The 18206-nt window shown below is 37.6% G+C and overlaps 1 protein-coding gene across 2 annotated transcripts in view; it reads right to left on the minus strand.

Moving 5' to 3' along the window:
* Positions 1-18206, minus strand: part of LOC127417330 (genetic suppressor element 1-like) — a 380629-nt gene that overhangs the window by 9689 nt on the left and 352734 nt on the right. For both annotated transcript variants that reach the window (XM_051657284.1, XM_051657283.1), the window contains exons 9-13: positions 16242-16575; positions 5865-6469; positions 3576-3688; positions 3143-3404; positions 2422-2535 (exon numbers count right to left, since the gene is read on the minus strand). In XM_051657284.1, coding sequence (XP_051513244.1) covers positions 2422-2535; positions 3143-3404; positions 3576-3688; positions 5865-6469; positions 16242-16575 — 1428 coding nt within the window. The remainder of the gene's footprint in view (positions 1-2421; positions 2536-3142; positions 3405-3575; positions 3689-5864; positions 6470-16241; positions 16576-18206) is intronic.

Consider the following 18206-nt stretch of genomic DNA (forward strand, 5'->3'; position numbering starts at 1 on the left):
TTTGCATGTATGCACAATTGGCCAGTAAATGGACATGTCTTTAGTCACTGTGTTTATTGTGTTTTTAAGATGGAGTGTCAAATAAAAAAACTTAATCATTGAAAAATAGCTTGTAACTTCTCAAGTTTTTTATTTTAGTTATAATTTTTGTCCTTTGATGGAAATGTCAATGTATAAACTACAATTATTTAAACATGTATAAAACATATTAAAGACTAATATGTTTAATAAGATTAAACAGCATGAGAAAACTGTCCTGAAAATCTTAGAACAATAGCAAATAATGAAGTAGTAGCCACTTTTAGAAGTGACTCTGTTGTGAATTGTTCATGTTTAGACAGTTAAGGATATTACGTTAATTGAGCACGTTTTTAAGGAAACTGCATATTCACAACACAAGTTAGGGCACCTAAACACTAGCGAATGCTCAGATGGAACGTTTGACGCATGGAAAAGCGAAAGGTCCATATTTCAAGGTGTGTACAAGAGGGAAGAGACAGTTCAGTTTGAAAACAAGCAGCTATCACAGACAGACATGGCCATCTAAAATATGACATGTCCCAGTAAACTCTTGAAACACTTCTCCAGGCTCTGCCTCTACAATTACCATATTTGTAGCCTGGCAGAAACGCAATAAAGGACAGGGAATGAATACATCGCATGTATGAGTTGTCCTCCATGTTCTTTCGATTTCATAGCACAGCTAGTCCCGCCTTTCCGAAATTCTCATTGGTCAGTGCATGCCTACATCAGGGTGTGTTGCAGCAAAAGATTCAAAGATTCAAATATTCAAAGACTATTTAGCCCAAGACAGACCACTGGTATTAAAATGAATTTTAGAAGGCACTCTTATGAATTCTGAGTAATGTGTAAATTAGTTCAAGTTCACCATTCTCTTCATTATCTGTGCAAATGTAAGTTATAATATTATGTTTATGTTGTGGATGAAGCTTATTAACCTCACATATATTGTATGTGTTTAGTGAGGTAATTAACCCGTTAGTAAAGTTCATTGTACAGGTGTTCATGCAGCTAAAGCGGAAAAATCCAATTTACAACAATCAATTCTAGATGTTTCTTTCTTAAAAATAAATAAATAAAAAACAGTGTTGTGGTATCAACAGTATGTTTTAATAAAATCATTTAATTGTCATTATGATTAATCTTTTTCATCTCATCTTTACTATCGCTGACAAAATAAAAAATACAAAATATTCCATCATCAATCATTTGTGACAGCAATTTCGTTAGCGAGATTAACACTGGTGTGAACGGCCTCTCATCCTCTCCATATACTGTTAAAGGGATAGTTCACCCAAAAATGACAATTCTGTCATCATTTACTCACCCTCATGCCATTAAAGATGTGTATGACTTTCTTTCTTCTGCTGAACGCAAATTAAGATTTTTAAAAGAATATTTCAGCTCTGTAGGTCCATACAAGTGAATGGGTGCCAAAATTTCATAAATCCACATAAAGAAATGAAAGTACTCCAGACTACTCCAGTGGTTTAATCAATGCCTGAAGCAGTATGATAGGTGTGGGTGTGGGTGAGAAACAGATAAATATTTCAGTCCTTTTTCCTTCACTTTCACCTTCTTCTGTTTTTGGTGATTCACATTCTTCGTGCATATCGCCCCCTACTGGGCAGGGAGAAACATTTATGATAAAAAATGACTTAAATATTGATCTGTTGCTCACCCACACCTATAATACCACTTCTGAAGATATGGATTAAACCACTAAAGTCTTATGGATTACTTTAATGTTTCCTTTATGTGGATTTTGGAGCTTCAAACTTTTGGCACCCATTTACTTGCATTGTGAGGACCTACATAGCATAGACATTCTTAAAAAAAATCATAATTTGTGTTCTGCAGAAGAAAGAAAGTCCTACACATCTGGGATGGCATGAGGGTGAGTAAATGATGAGAGAATTTTTAATTTTGGATGAACTATCCCTTTAAGTGCTGTTGCTGCCCTCAGCTGAAAGTCACCATTTACCCACCCCCTCTAACCAATCAGATCACAAGGCACCGACCAAGATGCCACCATAATCAGCGATGCACATAGTTAACAAATACATATAAAAAAGACATACAATTATTGTTTTGATGATTGATCACTGCTGTAATTTCCAAGTACTCAAGGATTATGTCACTCTGTAATCAAGAGTATGTCAACGATGCTGTCCATACAGCTTAAATTGAGAGTAACCCTGAATATTCCTGTAATCCACATCAGCAATATTACACTGTCATTTCAACGCGAGCACAGGAGAGCCGTCAGCATCTAAAACACACACGGAGCATGTCACAGTAATGAGCTGAACAAACAGACAGTGCTGAACATCTGGAGCTGTCAGCAGTGTGTGCTGTGTGGACAAAAACACGCGCGTGTGTGTATGTGTGTAAACTGACCTGAGAACAGGGCAACGGGGCTCCTGCACAGTGGGTGAGGGTTGTGTCTGATGCTGTCAAGAGTCACACTCTTCTGTTTGATGGCCTGCAGCAACTCCTCCACCCTCTCATTATCTGAAACACACCAGAGAAGACCGACAGATGGACATTAGAGGCACAGCTCATGAAAACACATTGTTTGTTTGCTGCTGCCCCCTGCAGGTTGCTGGTATGTTTTGGATTTGAATCGCAGTTTGTTTGTGTGATCAGTGTGAATACCACCATGAGCAGGGGCCAGTGTTGGGGGGGCAGTTCACTCCCCAAAATGGACCTTAAACGTCTGTTTAAACGTCTGTTTTTTGCCTTCTTTTTTTGAAGCAAAATATTTACTTGTAGCTGTTTATCACGCTATTTGAATTCAGTAATATAAAATAGGGTGTTTTCTAGTTTTATAAGTGTACAGTATATTAAGTATAAATTACTGTTCAATTTAATGATGTCACCCAGCATGGTTTTACTATAGTAATACTGCAGTAACTATGACTGTGGTAACCATGGTTTATTTTGTGGTCACTATGGTTAAACTACAAATACTAGAACTGATAGCAGAAATAAAATACAACATCCCTTTGTGAAGCTTGTTGAGTTCATATTAACCGAACCCCAGAGTGTAGTTCCAGAGTTCACAGCAACCAAACAAATATAACTCTGATATGTAACAGTGTGCAGTAGTGTGCAGTACCTCTCCTCTGCTGCTGTGTGATGTGGTTCAGGCTGAAGATGTTTAGGAAACGTTTCTTGTCTTCGAGTTCAGGGCTGTTGTTCATATCGTCTGCAGTGAATCGGGTGCTCAGGGGGGCAGCGGGGGAACGTTTGCTCTGGACCACGGGAGGTGAGGGACTCCTCTCTCTCAGCAAACGCCTCCTTTTTCTCCTCTTCACCTCCATCATCTCCTCTCGACAGGCCAGAGTCATCAGGCCATACATACGCAGAAACTCCACCTTCTACAGAGAGAGGGGACAGGGTTTAGAGGACTTTTGACCAATTACATGATACATTCACAACTTGGTCCAGCAAAATCTAACATGATGATATCAAAGCAAAAATAGTTATGATTAATTGTGTTTTGCAACGTTTCATTAGTGAACTCTACAGTGTGTGATGTGTTGCTCTACCTCAGTGGAATCATCTAGTTTGAGTGGTGGTTGTTCTGCGACTCTTCGGAGATGAGCTCGCACTTCCTCCTCATCGCTGTCATCATAGGAGTCGTCCAGCTCATAGTAGTAACCTACACAAACATCAACCATCAACTCTTGGCTGCATTTTCTTTCAACTTCATGTGATGACAAAAGTCTTATTAAAAAACTTTTATTAAAGAATGCGTTCTTTCAGTTTTCACAGTTCTGCTGAATAATGAAAAGTTCATTTAAAACAAAAAAATCTGATTGAACTTTTTGTCATTAGGACCAGGGACTGAAAACGGTTCAAGGAATGAAAACTCATCACAGATTGAATCTGGCGAACACAAGAGAACATTTTTGTTTACATACGTGCAGTGACGCCATATAAACGCCTCGGGCCGTTGAAAGCTGCAGAAGTATAAATAAGGCTTAAGGGATAGTTCACCCAAAAATGAAAATTCTCACTTCATTTACTCACCTAAATGCCATCCCAGATGTGTATGAGTTTCTTTCTTCTGCAGAACACAAAATATGATTTTTAGAAGAATATTTCAGCTTTTCTGGTCCATACAATGCAAGTGAAAAGTGACCAAAACTTTGACGCTCCAAAAAGCACACAAAGGCAGCATAAAAGTAATCTATATGGCTCCAGTGGTAAAATCAATGTCTTCAGAAGCGATATGATAGGTGTGGGTGAAAAATCAATATTTAAGTCATTTTTTGCAAGAAATTCTTCTCCCTGTCCAGTAGGGGGCGGTATGCATGAAGATTGTGAAACACCAAAAACACAAGAAGAAGAATGTGAAAGTGATCTGTATCTCACCAACACCTATCATATCACTTCTGAAGATATTGATTTAACCATTGGAGTCGTATGGATTACTTTTATGATGACTTATGTGATTTTTGGAGCTTCAAAATTTTGGCACCCATTCACTTGCATTGTATGGACCTAGAGAGCTGAGATATTTTTCTAAAAATCTTTGTTTGTGTTCTGCAGAAGAAAGAAAGTCATATACATCTGGGATGGCATGAGGGTGAGTAAATGATGAGAGAATTTTCAATTTGGGTGAACTATCCCTTTAAGGAGAAAAGGCTGAGGAAAATATATTTTGCACATTGTTTCACAAATTCACAATTCACAAATGTGTTTTTTTTCACAAATGAGTCTTCAGTGCCCCACACTTTGAGAACGACTGTTTTATAGCATCTTCAAATCATTTAAGTTTGACATATTGAACAATCATAATTGTAATCAGGGATTATGTGCAAAAACTGGGCAAATAATGCAGTCAGTTGATAACCGTACATGCACGGCCAAATAACAGAAAGAGTACGTTTTTGTGCAATAAATTTATAAAAGCACTTACATTATTTCTTCTGTTAAAAAAATATTATTTGAACTGTAAAGTTTTTACAGTTGTTTGAGGATTTTAGGTTTTGTTGACATTACATCGGCATGGCAACGAAGATGTAAAATTGACAATAACTTCACACAGAAAAGGTTATTAAGCGATTTTTATCACACATAAATCATATTTACATGCATTTTGTTTATGTCTTGTGTCTATACTTTTGAAAAAGTGAGTATTTTATTATTAAAAAATTGTCCCCCATTCATTTTTTTAAGGATGGATGAATCTAAATTAATTTTGTGGTAATCAATATTTTATTACAAATGCTGTCGATTGAGCTTAACTTGAATAAACCCGGAACATTCCTTTAATCAGCATGTACCAATTAATGAATCACTAAAAAATTAATCGATTAACAGCCCTACTTTGTACTTTAAACATCAACACATAGATGTGACGTTCTTACACCGAGTATGCTTAATAAACCGACAACGTGTGTGGTCATGTTAACGCATTACACGGCGCTCCTTTGTCGGTGTAAGGTCATAAACGGCGTAAGGATAAACCGATTGATTTTTGCTCATTTTGCGTTGCACGTAAACATCTTAACCAGCATTCTTATCAACTTATCCAATGTGTGCCCATGTTGTGTGCATGCATGTTGTGAGAATAACACAATTATTTAAAATGTCATGTAAACGCGGATTTCTTGCTTTAAAATAAGATGACTTTTTGGAAGTCGTCAGCATGTTGGTGTGCATGTAAACAAGCTCACTATCAGCAATTTGCTACACTGTTCCACAGACACCAGCATCGGCACTAGATAAAAAACCAACGTTTATCAACCACAACCAAAACTATGTGGGCTTTCTGAGAACATTTTCAGTATTTGATGATGGCCTTATCTTCTGATACTGTTATCATGTACCTTTCTCTCTGGCTTCTCTGCGTCTCTTCTCCTCCAGATCGAGTTTGCTGACGGCTCGTCTGTGCTGCTGCAGGAACTCATCGTACACTAGCATGGCATCAGGCATGCCTCGTGACGGACCTTGCAGGCTCTTAAACGATCCGCTGGGCTTCAGACTTGTGCTCAGCTCTCCGTATGGACCAGACAGACTCAGCGGCGCCCTCTGCTGGTTCAGGAAACTCTGCGTAGATTTCTCCAGCTCGGCGAGGTAAGTATTCGGCTCGGCAAAGCCACTGGGCCTGATGGGGGGGTATTTGTCTAGACTGTCCCGTTTCCGGGCTCCCTCCTCCAGCTTCTCTGGGTTGTAATGGCGCTCATGTTTGGAGGGCGGCAGGGGGAGTCGGCTCATATCGTAATGACCCAGGCCCGGAGGGTCGTGCAGGGGGTGTCTAGAGTCAGTGGAAGTCTCGATCAGTGACACAGGGTTCCAGAGCGTGGTGGGCGGTGGAGGGCCGTGATCTCTGTGCAGGTGTTTGGGGGAGATGAGAGGGGGCGGAGCTCCCAGGTGAGGATGGGCATCTCTCTCTCGATCTCTGCTGCTGGGCTCATGATGGTTTGGTACGGGTCTATAAGAGGGAAAAATACTCTGTGATTAACACTGACTCACAAACTGCAGGCTTTGTTAGTTCTGGTGTGTCATTTCGACACCACTAGCATCACAAAAATGGAATAAAAAAAAAAGATTTTATCAATACAATATATCGGTATGTAAGAGATGTGAAAATGTAAACTGCATACCGAAAGCAACACAGCAAAAAATTACTTTAGTAGCATTTCTTTAAAACCAGAAAAAAAAAAAATTAAAAATATTCAAAGGGAAAACAAGTTTATTTTTCTTACCCCTTTGGCAAATAGTTTTTTCTTGTTATAAGCATTAACCCCACTAAAGTTTGTTAGATTTCTCAGAAAATAAGACAAAATCACGTCTTTAAAAAACAAGATGTTTAGATATTTTTACCAAAAAACAAAAGACAAAAATACTCAGTAAGAAAATATTTTTTGCAGTGAACTGATTTTAAACCAAATCACTTTTCACAGTAATTTCAAATTGTAAATATATCTGCAAGCAGCGATGACGGACCCAAGCACCATGGGTCCATTTCCACGCAGTAGTTTTCGGAAAACAATGCAAGGTGGACACGTGTTTTGGCATTTGACATTATTCTAAACAATTTTGAAGCAATTCATGTAAACATAAGAGGGCTATTTCAAAGTCTGTTAAAAGTGCCATACTTCCTACTGCCATATGGTGGCACTATGACCATACCCATAATATCTGCATCCATGTAATCTGCCTCATTACCAAACATGCAGCTCAATTTTGATCTAAATCAAACATTGCACACAGAAGATATGAGACACTTCCTGTCCCCATTTTTCGGCATTAATTTACTGCCTCGCCATGGCAACACCGTTTGATATATCATAAATCTGTTCACAATTTAGCATCTTCAATGTCTTGGCATAATGTTTTCTAAATGTGGTGACAGTCACATGAATCCCCAAGGAGGAGTTTTTAGAAGTTCAGAACCTACGATTTTCAGAAAATCCAATATGGCCAACTTTCCTGTTGGGCAGAGCTTATGACTATCACGTGAAAGTTGTCCGGCTTGATGAGATCTATATGTGTGCAAAGTTTGGTGACTGTAGCACAAAAGGAATGTGCTACAGAGCCCCCCAAACATGCCCATGTTCTAGGTGGTGCTACAGAGCCCCCCCGCATGAAAATACCTAATTTTAAAGTAGCCACGCCTGCTGTGTTTTGGTGTAGTTTTGCAACGATGATTTGAAAGTAAACTTTTTTTTTTTTTATTATCATTAATGGGACTCCAGAGAATCTTTCTTCACTGGTTTGGTTCCAATCGGGTGAATGGCCTAGGACTAGTTCAAATAGATGCAAAAAGATTATTTTGTTGATGTTTTTCACGGAATGTGACTTTTCTCATAGATCTTGATGACACCATAGACACAGACACTGCATGCAAAATTTAAAGATGATCGGCCAAACGGTCCCATTGTTAGAGTCTTTTTGACATTTTTTACTATTATAGCACCACCAAGAGGAAGAGATGCACAATATTATTGGTGACAATATCTGATTCCGTTCAAGAGTTATAGCCATTTTAGTAAAAGTGGCCACGGCCATTACATACATTTTGGCGTACCATTTGATGATAAATCAAAATTTCAAAAAATCTTTGATAAATTTTCATTTTGGGACTCCAGAGAATCTTTCTGCACTGGTTTGGTTCCGATCGGGCGAACGGCCTAGGTCTGGTTAGAAAAGGTAGTTTTTTAAAATTAATCTCAAGTATTTATTGAATGTTTTAAGCAAAGTTTTTCAGAATGAGATCTACAATATGGTATGAATAACGTGTTTCTTTGTGAAACAGCGGCATATGCAATAAATTACATGCATGTCAAATGTGATAGCGCCTCCCGGTGGCCAATTGTTTTGGAATTTTGCACAATCTCTTAGGCCAAGGGACAAACAGGCCTACCAGTTTTCGTTCCAATCGGCCTTTTTTAACCCTATATAAAATCTGCTGAAATCTGATTGGTTGATGGCGGCCATGTTTTTCAATATATGTGACTGTCCTCATATACATTGATGGCACCTTGGACAAAGACACTGCATGCAAAATGTCATGTCGATCAGACCAACGGATCCATAGTTAGGTAATTTTTGGTTTTTTAATTATTATAGGTGTGCAATTTTTTGTGTGTCCTCAGTATGACCCCATACATAACTGTACCAAATTTGGTGATAACATCTCAATCTGTTCAAAAGTTAAAACTGTTTTTGTAAAGTAGCCATACCCACTATGTACGTTTTGGTGTTCCGTTTGACGATAAATCAAAATGTCAAAACTCCTTTAATAACTTTTCATATTGGGACTATGCTGAATCTTTCTGCACTGGTTTGGTTTCGATCGGGTGAACGGCCTAGGACGTGTTCATTTTGATTTTTTTTTTCAAACAAAAATCGCCAGATCTTAAAAGATTCATCATGACACAAGTAATCACAGAAAAAAAAAATTTTTTGGTTGCCATGATGTAATTGTTATCAGAATGAAAGTCTAGTCATTATGTTGTGTTACATGAAACTTGGATGTGGGATATTTGTACTTGATATATTTGATGTTTGATCATAATGGCATTTCATTACATGATGGATAAGAAAACAAAATTGGAACGATCCTGTTCGCCTAGCAGGTGTTAGACTGTTATTAGAGACATGTCAGAGCAACCATATTATAAATGATGCTGCAATGCCCGCATTTGCATTACAGGTACTTATAGAAAGAGTACAATGTAGCATGATTAGAACACATATCTTTGCAAATGTTTGTTAAACAAGTGTTATCATCATGTAATGCAGAACCTTTGCTTCACAGAGTGATATTTTTTTAATAAAAGTCAAGGTATAATACCAAGTTTGTACATATTTCTGGTTTTGGAATGTCTGTGTGACGACAGGCCTCTGCGTCTTGGCAAAAGTGGAGAGCAGTATTATGTAGGAATTTTCAAGTTGGAAGTCTAACATCATGTGGTGTGCCATTGCACTTTTCCTAGTAGGAAGGTGGAATTATTTGTTTATTTTTAATTCATTTTATTATGATATTTATGATAGTTTGATCTGCATGAATGAAAATAACAAGCAGCAATAAATTAAAGTTAATTATTACAGGGCAGTTTATAGTAAATAGATAAAACACTTTGCATTTTTTTTTTTTTTTTTTTTTTTATCAGTGCGGGAACACACACTCTGTAAAAAGTCTGTAAACACAGTCAAATAAGTGAAATCAGGCGAGACAAAAAAAAATGATATGATCAGATCGGATAGGATCTGTATATTAAGCTTTGCTGTGTGAGTGAGTACTGGTGTCAGGTTACATCTGCACCAAGTGCTTCTTTGTCAAACACTAATTAACCTTTTCGTATGCAGATCTAAAACAAATAATAAACTTGAGAAGACAAGAAACACATTTGTTGATAAATAAATGGGAAATAAACTGAGTGTGTTATGTTGCTTTGTATACCCATTATTTCTCCATAAAACAATTTAACCATGAACAAAACTTAGCCAATGACATGCGCGGAAATATAAAACATTTTAACTCTTGCAGTGTGTTCCGCAAACAGTCCTGCATGACAATGCAATAGATTCTATTCTGAGAACAGAATAGTTCTCGTGAACGAGAATGACTAGCAGAGGTGCCTCCGAATACTACATCCCGTGTGTAACCACCTAAACATTCTACTAAAAGACTGTTTGTCATTCTATGACCCTGCTCTACTTATATTTAGAATCTTTTTGCATGCACACAATATTTCATCTATTGGTGCAATAAATATGAACTTTATTTGATATCAACCAGGGGTATTCAATTAAAGTTCCAAGAGGTCCGGTCTACATTTCCTTCCCAGCAAAGGTCCAGACAATAACTTACATGGTGTCAGTAGTCAGTATACTGTAGCTATGAAATGACATAAGGAATGCTTAATCAATTTTATTAAATAGTTATTATAAATTTACAAGTTGGCAGCAATAGTACTTTGTAAAAGAAAACAAAAATCATAAAGTCAAAACAGTCTCTTCAAAATCAGGCACGGATTATGACACTGGGGCCCCAGAGACAAAGCCAAAGTAGTGGGGTTTGGGGAATACTCTAACAAAAGATTAAAATATTTGAATAAGTTCATCAACCGAGTGCACTTTGATATGAATATTAAAAGGTAAAATCAACTGTTTGTTTTGAAGCTGAATGACAGCAGTCCAGTACTTGTGTTAGAATATTTTTAGATACCTAAGGGGCATAGCAGGCCTAGTGACTAAAGAAAGATACATTATGGAGGTTCAGGGGTACCCCCCCCCCCCCGAGAGAAAATGTGGAAAAATGTTCAAGTCCGAATGGACCGTTTTTATATTTTCCATAAAGTGTACCAACAACAAACAATGTACATCACAACAGTAAAGCTTAAAATACTGTTAGCTAAAGTTAAATAGGCCTATAAATGGAATATAAAAATCAAATAATGGAAACATTCTCCTGAGAACTTCACTATATTACTAGTAATATCACATTTCTGGTTGTTTTTCCTTGCCATCTATACCAGAGACGATGACATCTTTGATTAATTTTCACAAAAATAATCAGTTTGTGAAAGACTTTAAACATGCTGATCATAATAAAGGCAATTTTAGGGGTAAAAAACGTAATTGTTTAAAGGCGCTCTGGAAGCACATTGTCCTGTCACAACCTGGTTTAGCTGAACGGTCAGATTCATTTCAGACACATGAAGTTCACTTTGCTTCATTCTTGTTTACTGCAGTGTGCTTTAGCAAAAGATGCTAGTATCTATATTGCTGCTCACTGAATTTTTCTGCTACTGCCTACTGTAGTTAAAATAACCACGGATGCAAATCTGCGCGTGGCGCCACGTCTAGCAATGCACGGACCGCGAAAGGGTATAAATGAAGCGTGTTCTGTAAGAGAGAAAAATATTCGAGGATACAGCGCTGAAAGATCAGTGCTATCTATGCCCAAGCGCTTGCGCTATACACAGCTCCGTTGTTTTGTCGGGCTGATCACTTGAAGTGCAGAAACAGAGAGATGGGTCAGACGATGTCATGATATCTCTCGGTCCGAATGGAGTCCAGCCGAGGTCTGGACCCTGATCGCGGTCCACTAATTGGTGACCGCTGATACAGACTATAACCATGTGGCATGGGGGGCGTGGTCATGTGTCGGTCTGTGGGAGAGAGAGACATAATTATCTCTAACACCTGTCTCTCATTATAGTGATGGCAGAGGGAGACCTGAAAAGGCATGCCAGAGCATCAAAGTGGGAGCGAGAGACCAGAGCCTGTTCCTGAAGCTACATGCTATACTGTCAACCTGTTTGTGTGTTTGGCCACCAAGAGCCCTTTTTGTTTAAGTTTTGTTAAGACCCTGAGAGAGAGAGTAATAAAATACTCACCTTTGACTGTTTGCTGTCTCCTGACTTCTCCATTGCCCAGAACTTAGAAACGTGTTACAAACCCTTTTTTTATTATTATTATTTGACATCCATGACTATTTATCAAAACAGACTTTTTAAAATATTTTTATTGTGTGAATGTTGAGCACAGAATCGATGTGCTTCTTTTTCACGCTTTAATTTTTTTATAGTACTTTTTGCTTGTGCTTTAAAGAGACCCTATTATGCTTTTTGGGATTTTACCTTTCCTTTAGTGTGTAATATAGCTGTTTGTGCATGTAAAATGTCTGCAAAGTTACAAAGCACAAAGTCCAAGCCAAAGGGAGTTGCTCTCTCCCACAGAAAACACAGCGATGATGGGCCCAAGCACCATGGGTCCATTTCCACTCGGTGGCTTTCAGAAAACAATGCATGATGGATGCAACAACTCAACATTAATGTAAACTTTGACCCTAATCATACAATGTGTAATAGATATATGCCACCATTCCAGTTTGAATACAACTTAATGTAATTTAATCCATTGCCATGACAACACTATTAAAGCTATCAAGCATCCCTTCAAAATTTTCCATCAGCAGTGTCTAAACAATTTTTAAGTGATTTGGGTAAATGTAAGAGGACTATTTCAAAGTCTGTTGTAAGTGCCACACTTCCAGCTGCCATTTGCTGGCCCTATGACCGTGACCCACAATAGCAATATCCATGTGATAAGCCCCCAATAACTCAATTTTGATCTAAATCACACAATGCAAGCAGAATATATAAGACACTTCCTGTTTCCCATTTTTGCCATGAATTTAGGCAACAGCAATTTAGTATCTCTGATGTCTTGGTATAATATTATCTAAATGTGCTGACAGTCTCATGAATCACCTAGGAAGAGTATTTCAGAGAATTCAGAGAATCTATCTATCTATCTATCTATTCATTTTACATTTTTGCTATAATTTAATATAATATAATATATAATATCTAAAGATTATATTGTAATGCAGTCATTTACCATTTTTATTTATCCATAAACCAGCTTTAAATTAAATTAACAAATGTAATTCATGGCATTAGGTGTTAAGATAGTCTAAGTAGATTTTAATATGAGCACAGAAGTCATTTAGGCTTGTAATTTCATTGCAATTCTGTTGTTGCATTTTTATTCTATGTTCAAAGTACATTAACTTTGAATCTGCATTCATTATTCATACACACAACTGTTTAAATAGCCTCTAAATTAATGTTGGGCAAATGAGGACATAAATTAGGTCAGAATACTGCATGTTCACCCATAGAATAATTATTAAAAGCAAAAATTACCAACTGGTTACCAACAAACAACTATTGATCACACAATGCAATTTGCTGTATTTTTTGGGGTTGTTTTGCAGTGAAAACTCAAAAATCATCATTATATACCTCTGTAATTGTGTTATTTACATTGTAAATGCAATTACATCTAAATATTTTAGTGCATAATAACTGAATATGCAGTTAGCAACCAAAAAAATAAAATAAAATAATAATAAAAAAATGCACACAAAAATACCATACATTTAGGTGAAACCTGTGGGTATTGGAATTAATTATTTCTGTATTCAAATTTTCTGCCTCAGAGAATGCAAGAGAACTTATTTAAGGTTAAAATAAATCTGTAAACTAAAAACACAAATGAGGATTCAATAATTAGGCCTGTTGCCATTATTACATTGTCTGATATTTAAATCTGGTATATGGCCATATACGAACAAATACAATTAGGGTTCATATATTTGAGCATTTATGTACTCATTTAAATTCCACAAGTGTTTAAAAAAACATGTTACATATATGAAAATTGTCATTTTTGTCATTCTGTATATTGCATATATCTATATTATTGACATTTTTATGTCAATTCGGTAAAAACATTTATGAACATTTACATTCAGCATACAAGTGTTCAGCATATATTGCCATTTTCAGATTTGTAGCCTACTGTATTAATAGCACTTCAAATTCTAATCACAATTTATTACACAACTAATGGGGATGTTAAGTGACTATTAGGGATTCTTTGTATAAACGCGTCTTTTTGTGTTTCGTTCGCAGCATGCAGTGTGAAGATTTGGCTGTCCTCTAAGTGTAATGGGGTCAAAAATGTTACTGTAAAGGTTATTATGACTTTCACCAAAATTGCTGTGTTTTTGTTCAGTTAATTATTGTTGGGGGGACCTCTGGTGGCGACATTAAGTAATTAGTGGGTTGTTCGCCTTTTACCTGTGTAATCACTCCCCTTCCCTCGGCAGAGAAGTGTACAGGTATCTCATGCTGAGAGGGGGTAGGTAAAAATGTGCTCTGGTAAAATGAGATTATTTTTGTAAAATAATACATGTTTATCTCACAAATAATGTTACATTGAAAGTTCAGTGATGTTAAGTGATGTTAGTCGATTGACCAACTTTATGAAGTTTAGACGTAATTTGCTCGTCATGTGCGTAGCATGGCTGACAACATCTTTTTCAAATGCGGGTGAATCTCTTATTTCTCTTTGTCCTTTTAGATACATATGTAAATGTCTAAATGCCCACTGTGTCGCCAGAGGAAATATTTTTCTCCTTGTGTTACAGAAATAAACACAACGCATGAAACGCAGTTCCTTGTGTCCGCCTGCTGATTTGAGTGCCGTTGGATAAGGAGCGTTACATATGGACATGCCGCTCTGACTCCCCTCACGTAAGCTAGGTCCCAAGTTTATCGGAATGTTTCCCAACGCCAAGATCATTAGTCCGGTGGCAGTCCATCTCAAACTACCTCCTTACCTTAAGTGTATTCACCCCGTTTTCCACGTCTCCAAAATCAAACTTGTTTTACGTTCTGAATTACTCCCCGCCACACCCGTCCCACCTCCTCCACATCTTGTTGATGGCTCTCTGGCGTACAAGGTCAGGAGACTGATTGACATCAGGCAGAGGGTTCCCATACCTGGTTGACTGGGAGGGTTATGGAACTGAGGATAGATGTTGGGTCCAGGCTCGAGACATCCTGGACCGCACCCTCATAGATCAGTTTCACCTCTGGCAAGTTAATTCTGCCGAGGATGCCAGGAGGTGTTTCCATGGGAACACTGATTGTTCCCGGGGGAACGCTGATCATGCCACTGATTAGCATGCCGAGAAACACCTGTTCTCCCCTAATTCACTCCCTTCTTTAGCCCATTGTGTTCTAAGTATCTTTGCTAGATATATTATGATATATTGTTTGATGTTGAGTTCTAACTTCACTCTCTCTGTCTAGTTGGTCCTGTCTCGTGTATCTGTTGGTTGCCCGTGTGTCGGGTGTGTGGTTGCCTTCCAGTTTTGCTGCGTGTCAGCTGGTCTTCCACGGAGGATACCTCGTCTCTGTCGGGAGTAAGATCGCCCATCTCAGCTGGGTGTTTTTCTGCACCTCACTAAGCTTCAACGGAGGATTCTACGAGTCTGTTCCTGACTTCCACAAAGCACACACTCATTCTACGAAAACACTCTTCATGGATTGCCCCTTGCGCGGCCATGGCGCGCACGCTTCCCGCTGTTGCAGCCGGTGCCGGGATCTTCGACATTCCACAGCCCAGTGACTGCTCTTATTTGTTAATAAAATCGTTTAACTTTTCCTCTGCTCTTGGGTCTGTTTGTTCTCGCTAGATTCTAATCACCAGATTAGATTTTTTATTACTATTTACAAGATTTTATGTTTGAGACACCATGTATGTGCTGATATGGGCACGCTTCCATATAATCACACAATTTTTGCATGACCTCACTTTAATTTAGAACACTTGATTATCTAATAAAAACAAAATGTTCACTGAAGGATAAAAATATGGGTGAATATTGTCAATGATGTAATATTTAGATACAGCAAATCCCCATGTGATTGTTTTTATTTCACCTCTAAGGGCTGTTATTCTGTAGAATCAAGCCGATCAGACTGTAGAATATTTCAGCACTGACCAGAGAGCAACACGAGTTATGAAAAAAACTAACTATCAGAAACTATTGTCATAGATTTTAGCTGAAAACGGATAGTTCCAAAAGCAACAATTGGCACCGATAATCGAAAAACTGATATATCGGTCTACCTCTACAATTTATAACGTAAAGCAATCACTGAATTACTTTAAATTGATTAAATTATTTGAATTGTTCATTAATTAAAACTAGCTGTCCACAAGAACTGATTCATGGAAAAGTGACAGACATCCCAGAATTACAAGGAACTGAAAAAAAAAGGTACATAAATAATAATAATTAAAAAAAAAAATCAACTGGCTTCCTCATGAAACAGACCTCTTCTCTAAAGTCGGCCTGCACCGACAATTCTAGTATGAAAACGTCTTACCTGTGTCCCTCTATCTGCAGGTCCGTCATCTCACCCTGTCTGCCTAGGTCCAGATGCTGCTCCAGTACCTGCTGACGAAACTCAGACACCTGGTACTGCCTGTCCTCTTTTTCTTGCCGTAGCTTTCGTTGACGGGCCAACCAGCGCTCTTCTTCATTATTGCGCTGCATCATTGTGGCAGCTGTGAGAACGGCAGGCCCCGCCCCTCCAGGGCCCAGATACATGCTGTGGGCAGAGACGAGGCTGGGCACAGGGTGATGGGTGGAGTTTAGAGAGGGATGGAGACCAGGCTGGAGGGGTTTAGGGGTGGAGAGGGGGGGCTCTTTGGATTTATCTAGGAGGTGAAACAAAAGAGTAATAATGATTAGCTTAGTAAAAAGATGTGTCTGTCATGTAAGATAACCTAACCAGTATAGAAGTTTCCAGAATTTTTATCTTCCTGTTCTCACGGAATGCTAAAAACTGCACAAAAAATAGTCATATTTCCATTCAAATTACGAATTTGATTTTTGTGAAAAATCGGAATATTGCAAAAACAATTACCGAATAAAGAAGCGTTTCCATCCCATGTGTTTAAAATAACAAATCATCACTTCTGGGGAAACTTCATGTGCGATTGGCAGCCGATGCCTTGTATCTGGAGGAAATGGTAGCCAATCATTCTGATGACAGGCTTTTGGCCATTTCAGAATGACCAGAGCAACATTTCAGATGCTATGTGATGATATTGGTCCACTGCTAAGTCCAGTCATATGTGAATTATTCAGTCACATGACTTGTTGAGGCAAAGTCACGGGACTTATATGATCTAGGAATTTATTTGGTAAATGTGTTTATATTTTAGTTTATGCACGTATTCTTATATACATATACATATATAAAAATAATAAGTATCCACCTCACACAAGTAAATACGTTTTTTTTTTTTTTTTCACATTTTGGAGATTTTATTTACATCTTGGTAATTCCATATAGCTTTTTTTTTTTTTTGCAATATTCCAAAATTTGCATAAAAATGTGTGAATGGAAACCCAGCTCCTGAAAATGGCACTAAGTCGACATGCTGAAAATAGAAACAAAACAAGCAATTCTTGTTGTGGTCATGGCTGCTACTGCTGTGATAGATATTGCATTCAAAAAGTTTGTGGTTAATTGAACGTTTTTTGCTTTAATTGGGTTTAGTTTTTTTGAATAATCACGCCACTAATGTTTGGCATTAGTGATGGATTGTCCATTGTTGTCACTGGTTTGCCATGACTGTTTACCAGTGGTGGCAGATACATGTCAAAGGTTTGGCAGAGAACAGTACGCCAGTACGGTCACCACTGCAGATGAAGAGCTGTAAACTTCTGGCAAACATCTTCTGCAAAGTGTTTTGCTCCAAGTTTGCAGCTTTCTGCAACATATTTTTCTGCAACACATTTTTGCAAGGGCAATTTCAGAAACTATAAGCATTTGTGGGTGTTTCTTCAACTTCAGGCACTTTAAGCACTGAATTTCTAGAAAGTAAAATCACATTAAAACAGTGTATCATGAATCACAGAAGTGTATGAACATTTCCAACACATCTCAAATTCTGTATTGTGTTTAATAAAATGATATTTTTGAAATAAAATGACTCCTTTGTCTTGCTAAGGCAAATTTCATAGTTAACATTTAATTTATCCTAAATACACACAATTAATTATTTGTTTCATACTTTTTGCATAACTTGACAAAATTACAGCTTGATTGGAAATAGCAGCAAAATTATATTTACAGTTTAAGTCAGAAGTTTACATACACTTAGGTTGCAGCCATTAAAACTCATTTTTTAACCACTCCACAGATTTCTTATTAGCAAACTATACTTTTAGCAAGTTGTTTAGGACATCTACTTTGTGAATGACAAAAGTAATTCTTCCAACAACTGTTTACAGACTGATTTCTTCACTTTTAACTGACTATATCACAATTCCAGTTGGT

The sequence above is a fragment of the Myxocyprinus asiaticus genome, chromosome 26 (assembly GCF_019703515.2).
Source record: "Myxocyprinus asiaticus isolate MX2 ecotype Aquarium Trade chromosome 26, UBuf_Myxa_2, whole genome shotgun sequence".
Taxonomy (NCBI): Eukaryota; Metazoa; Chordata; class Actinopteri; order Cypriniformes; family Catostomidae; genus Myxocyprinus; species Myxocyprinus asiaticus.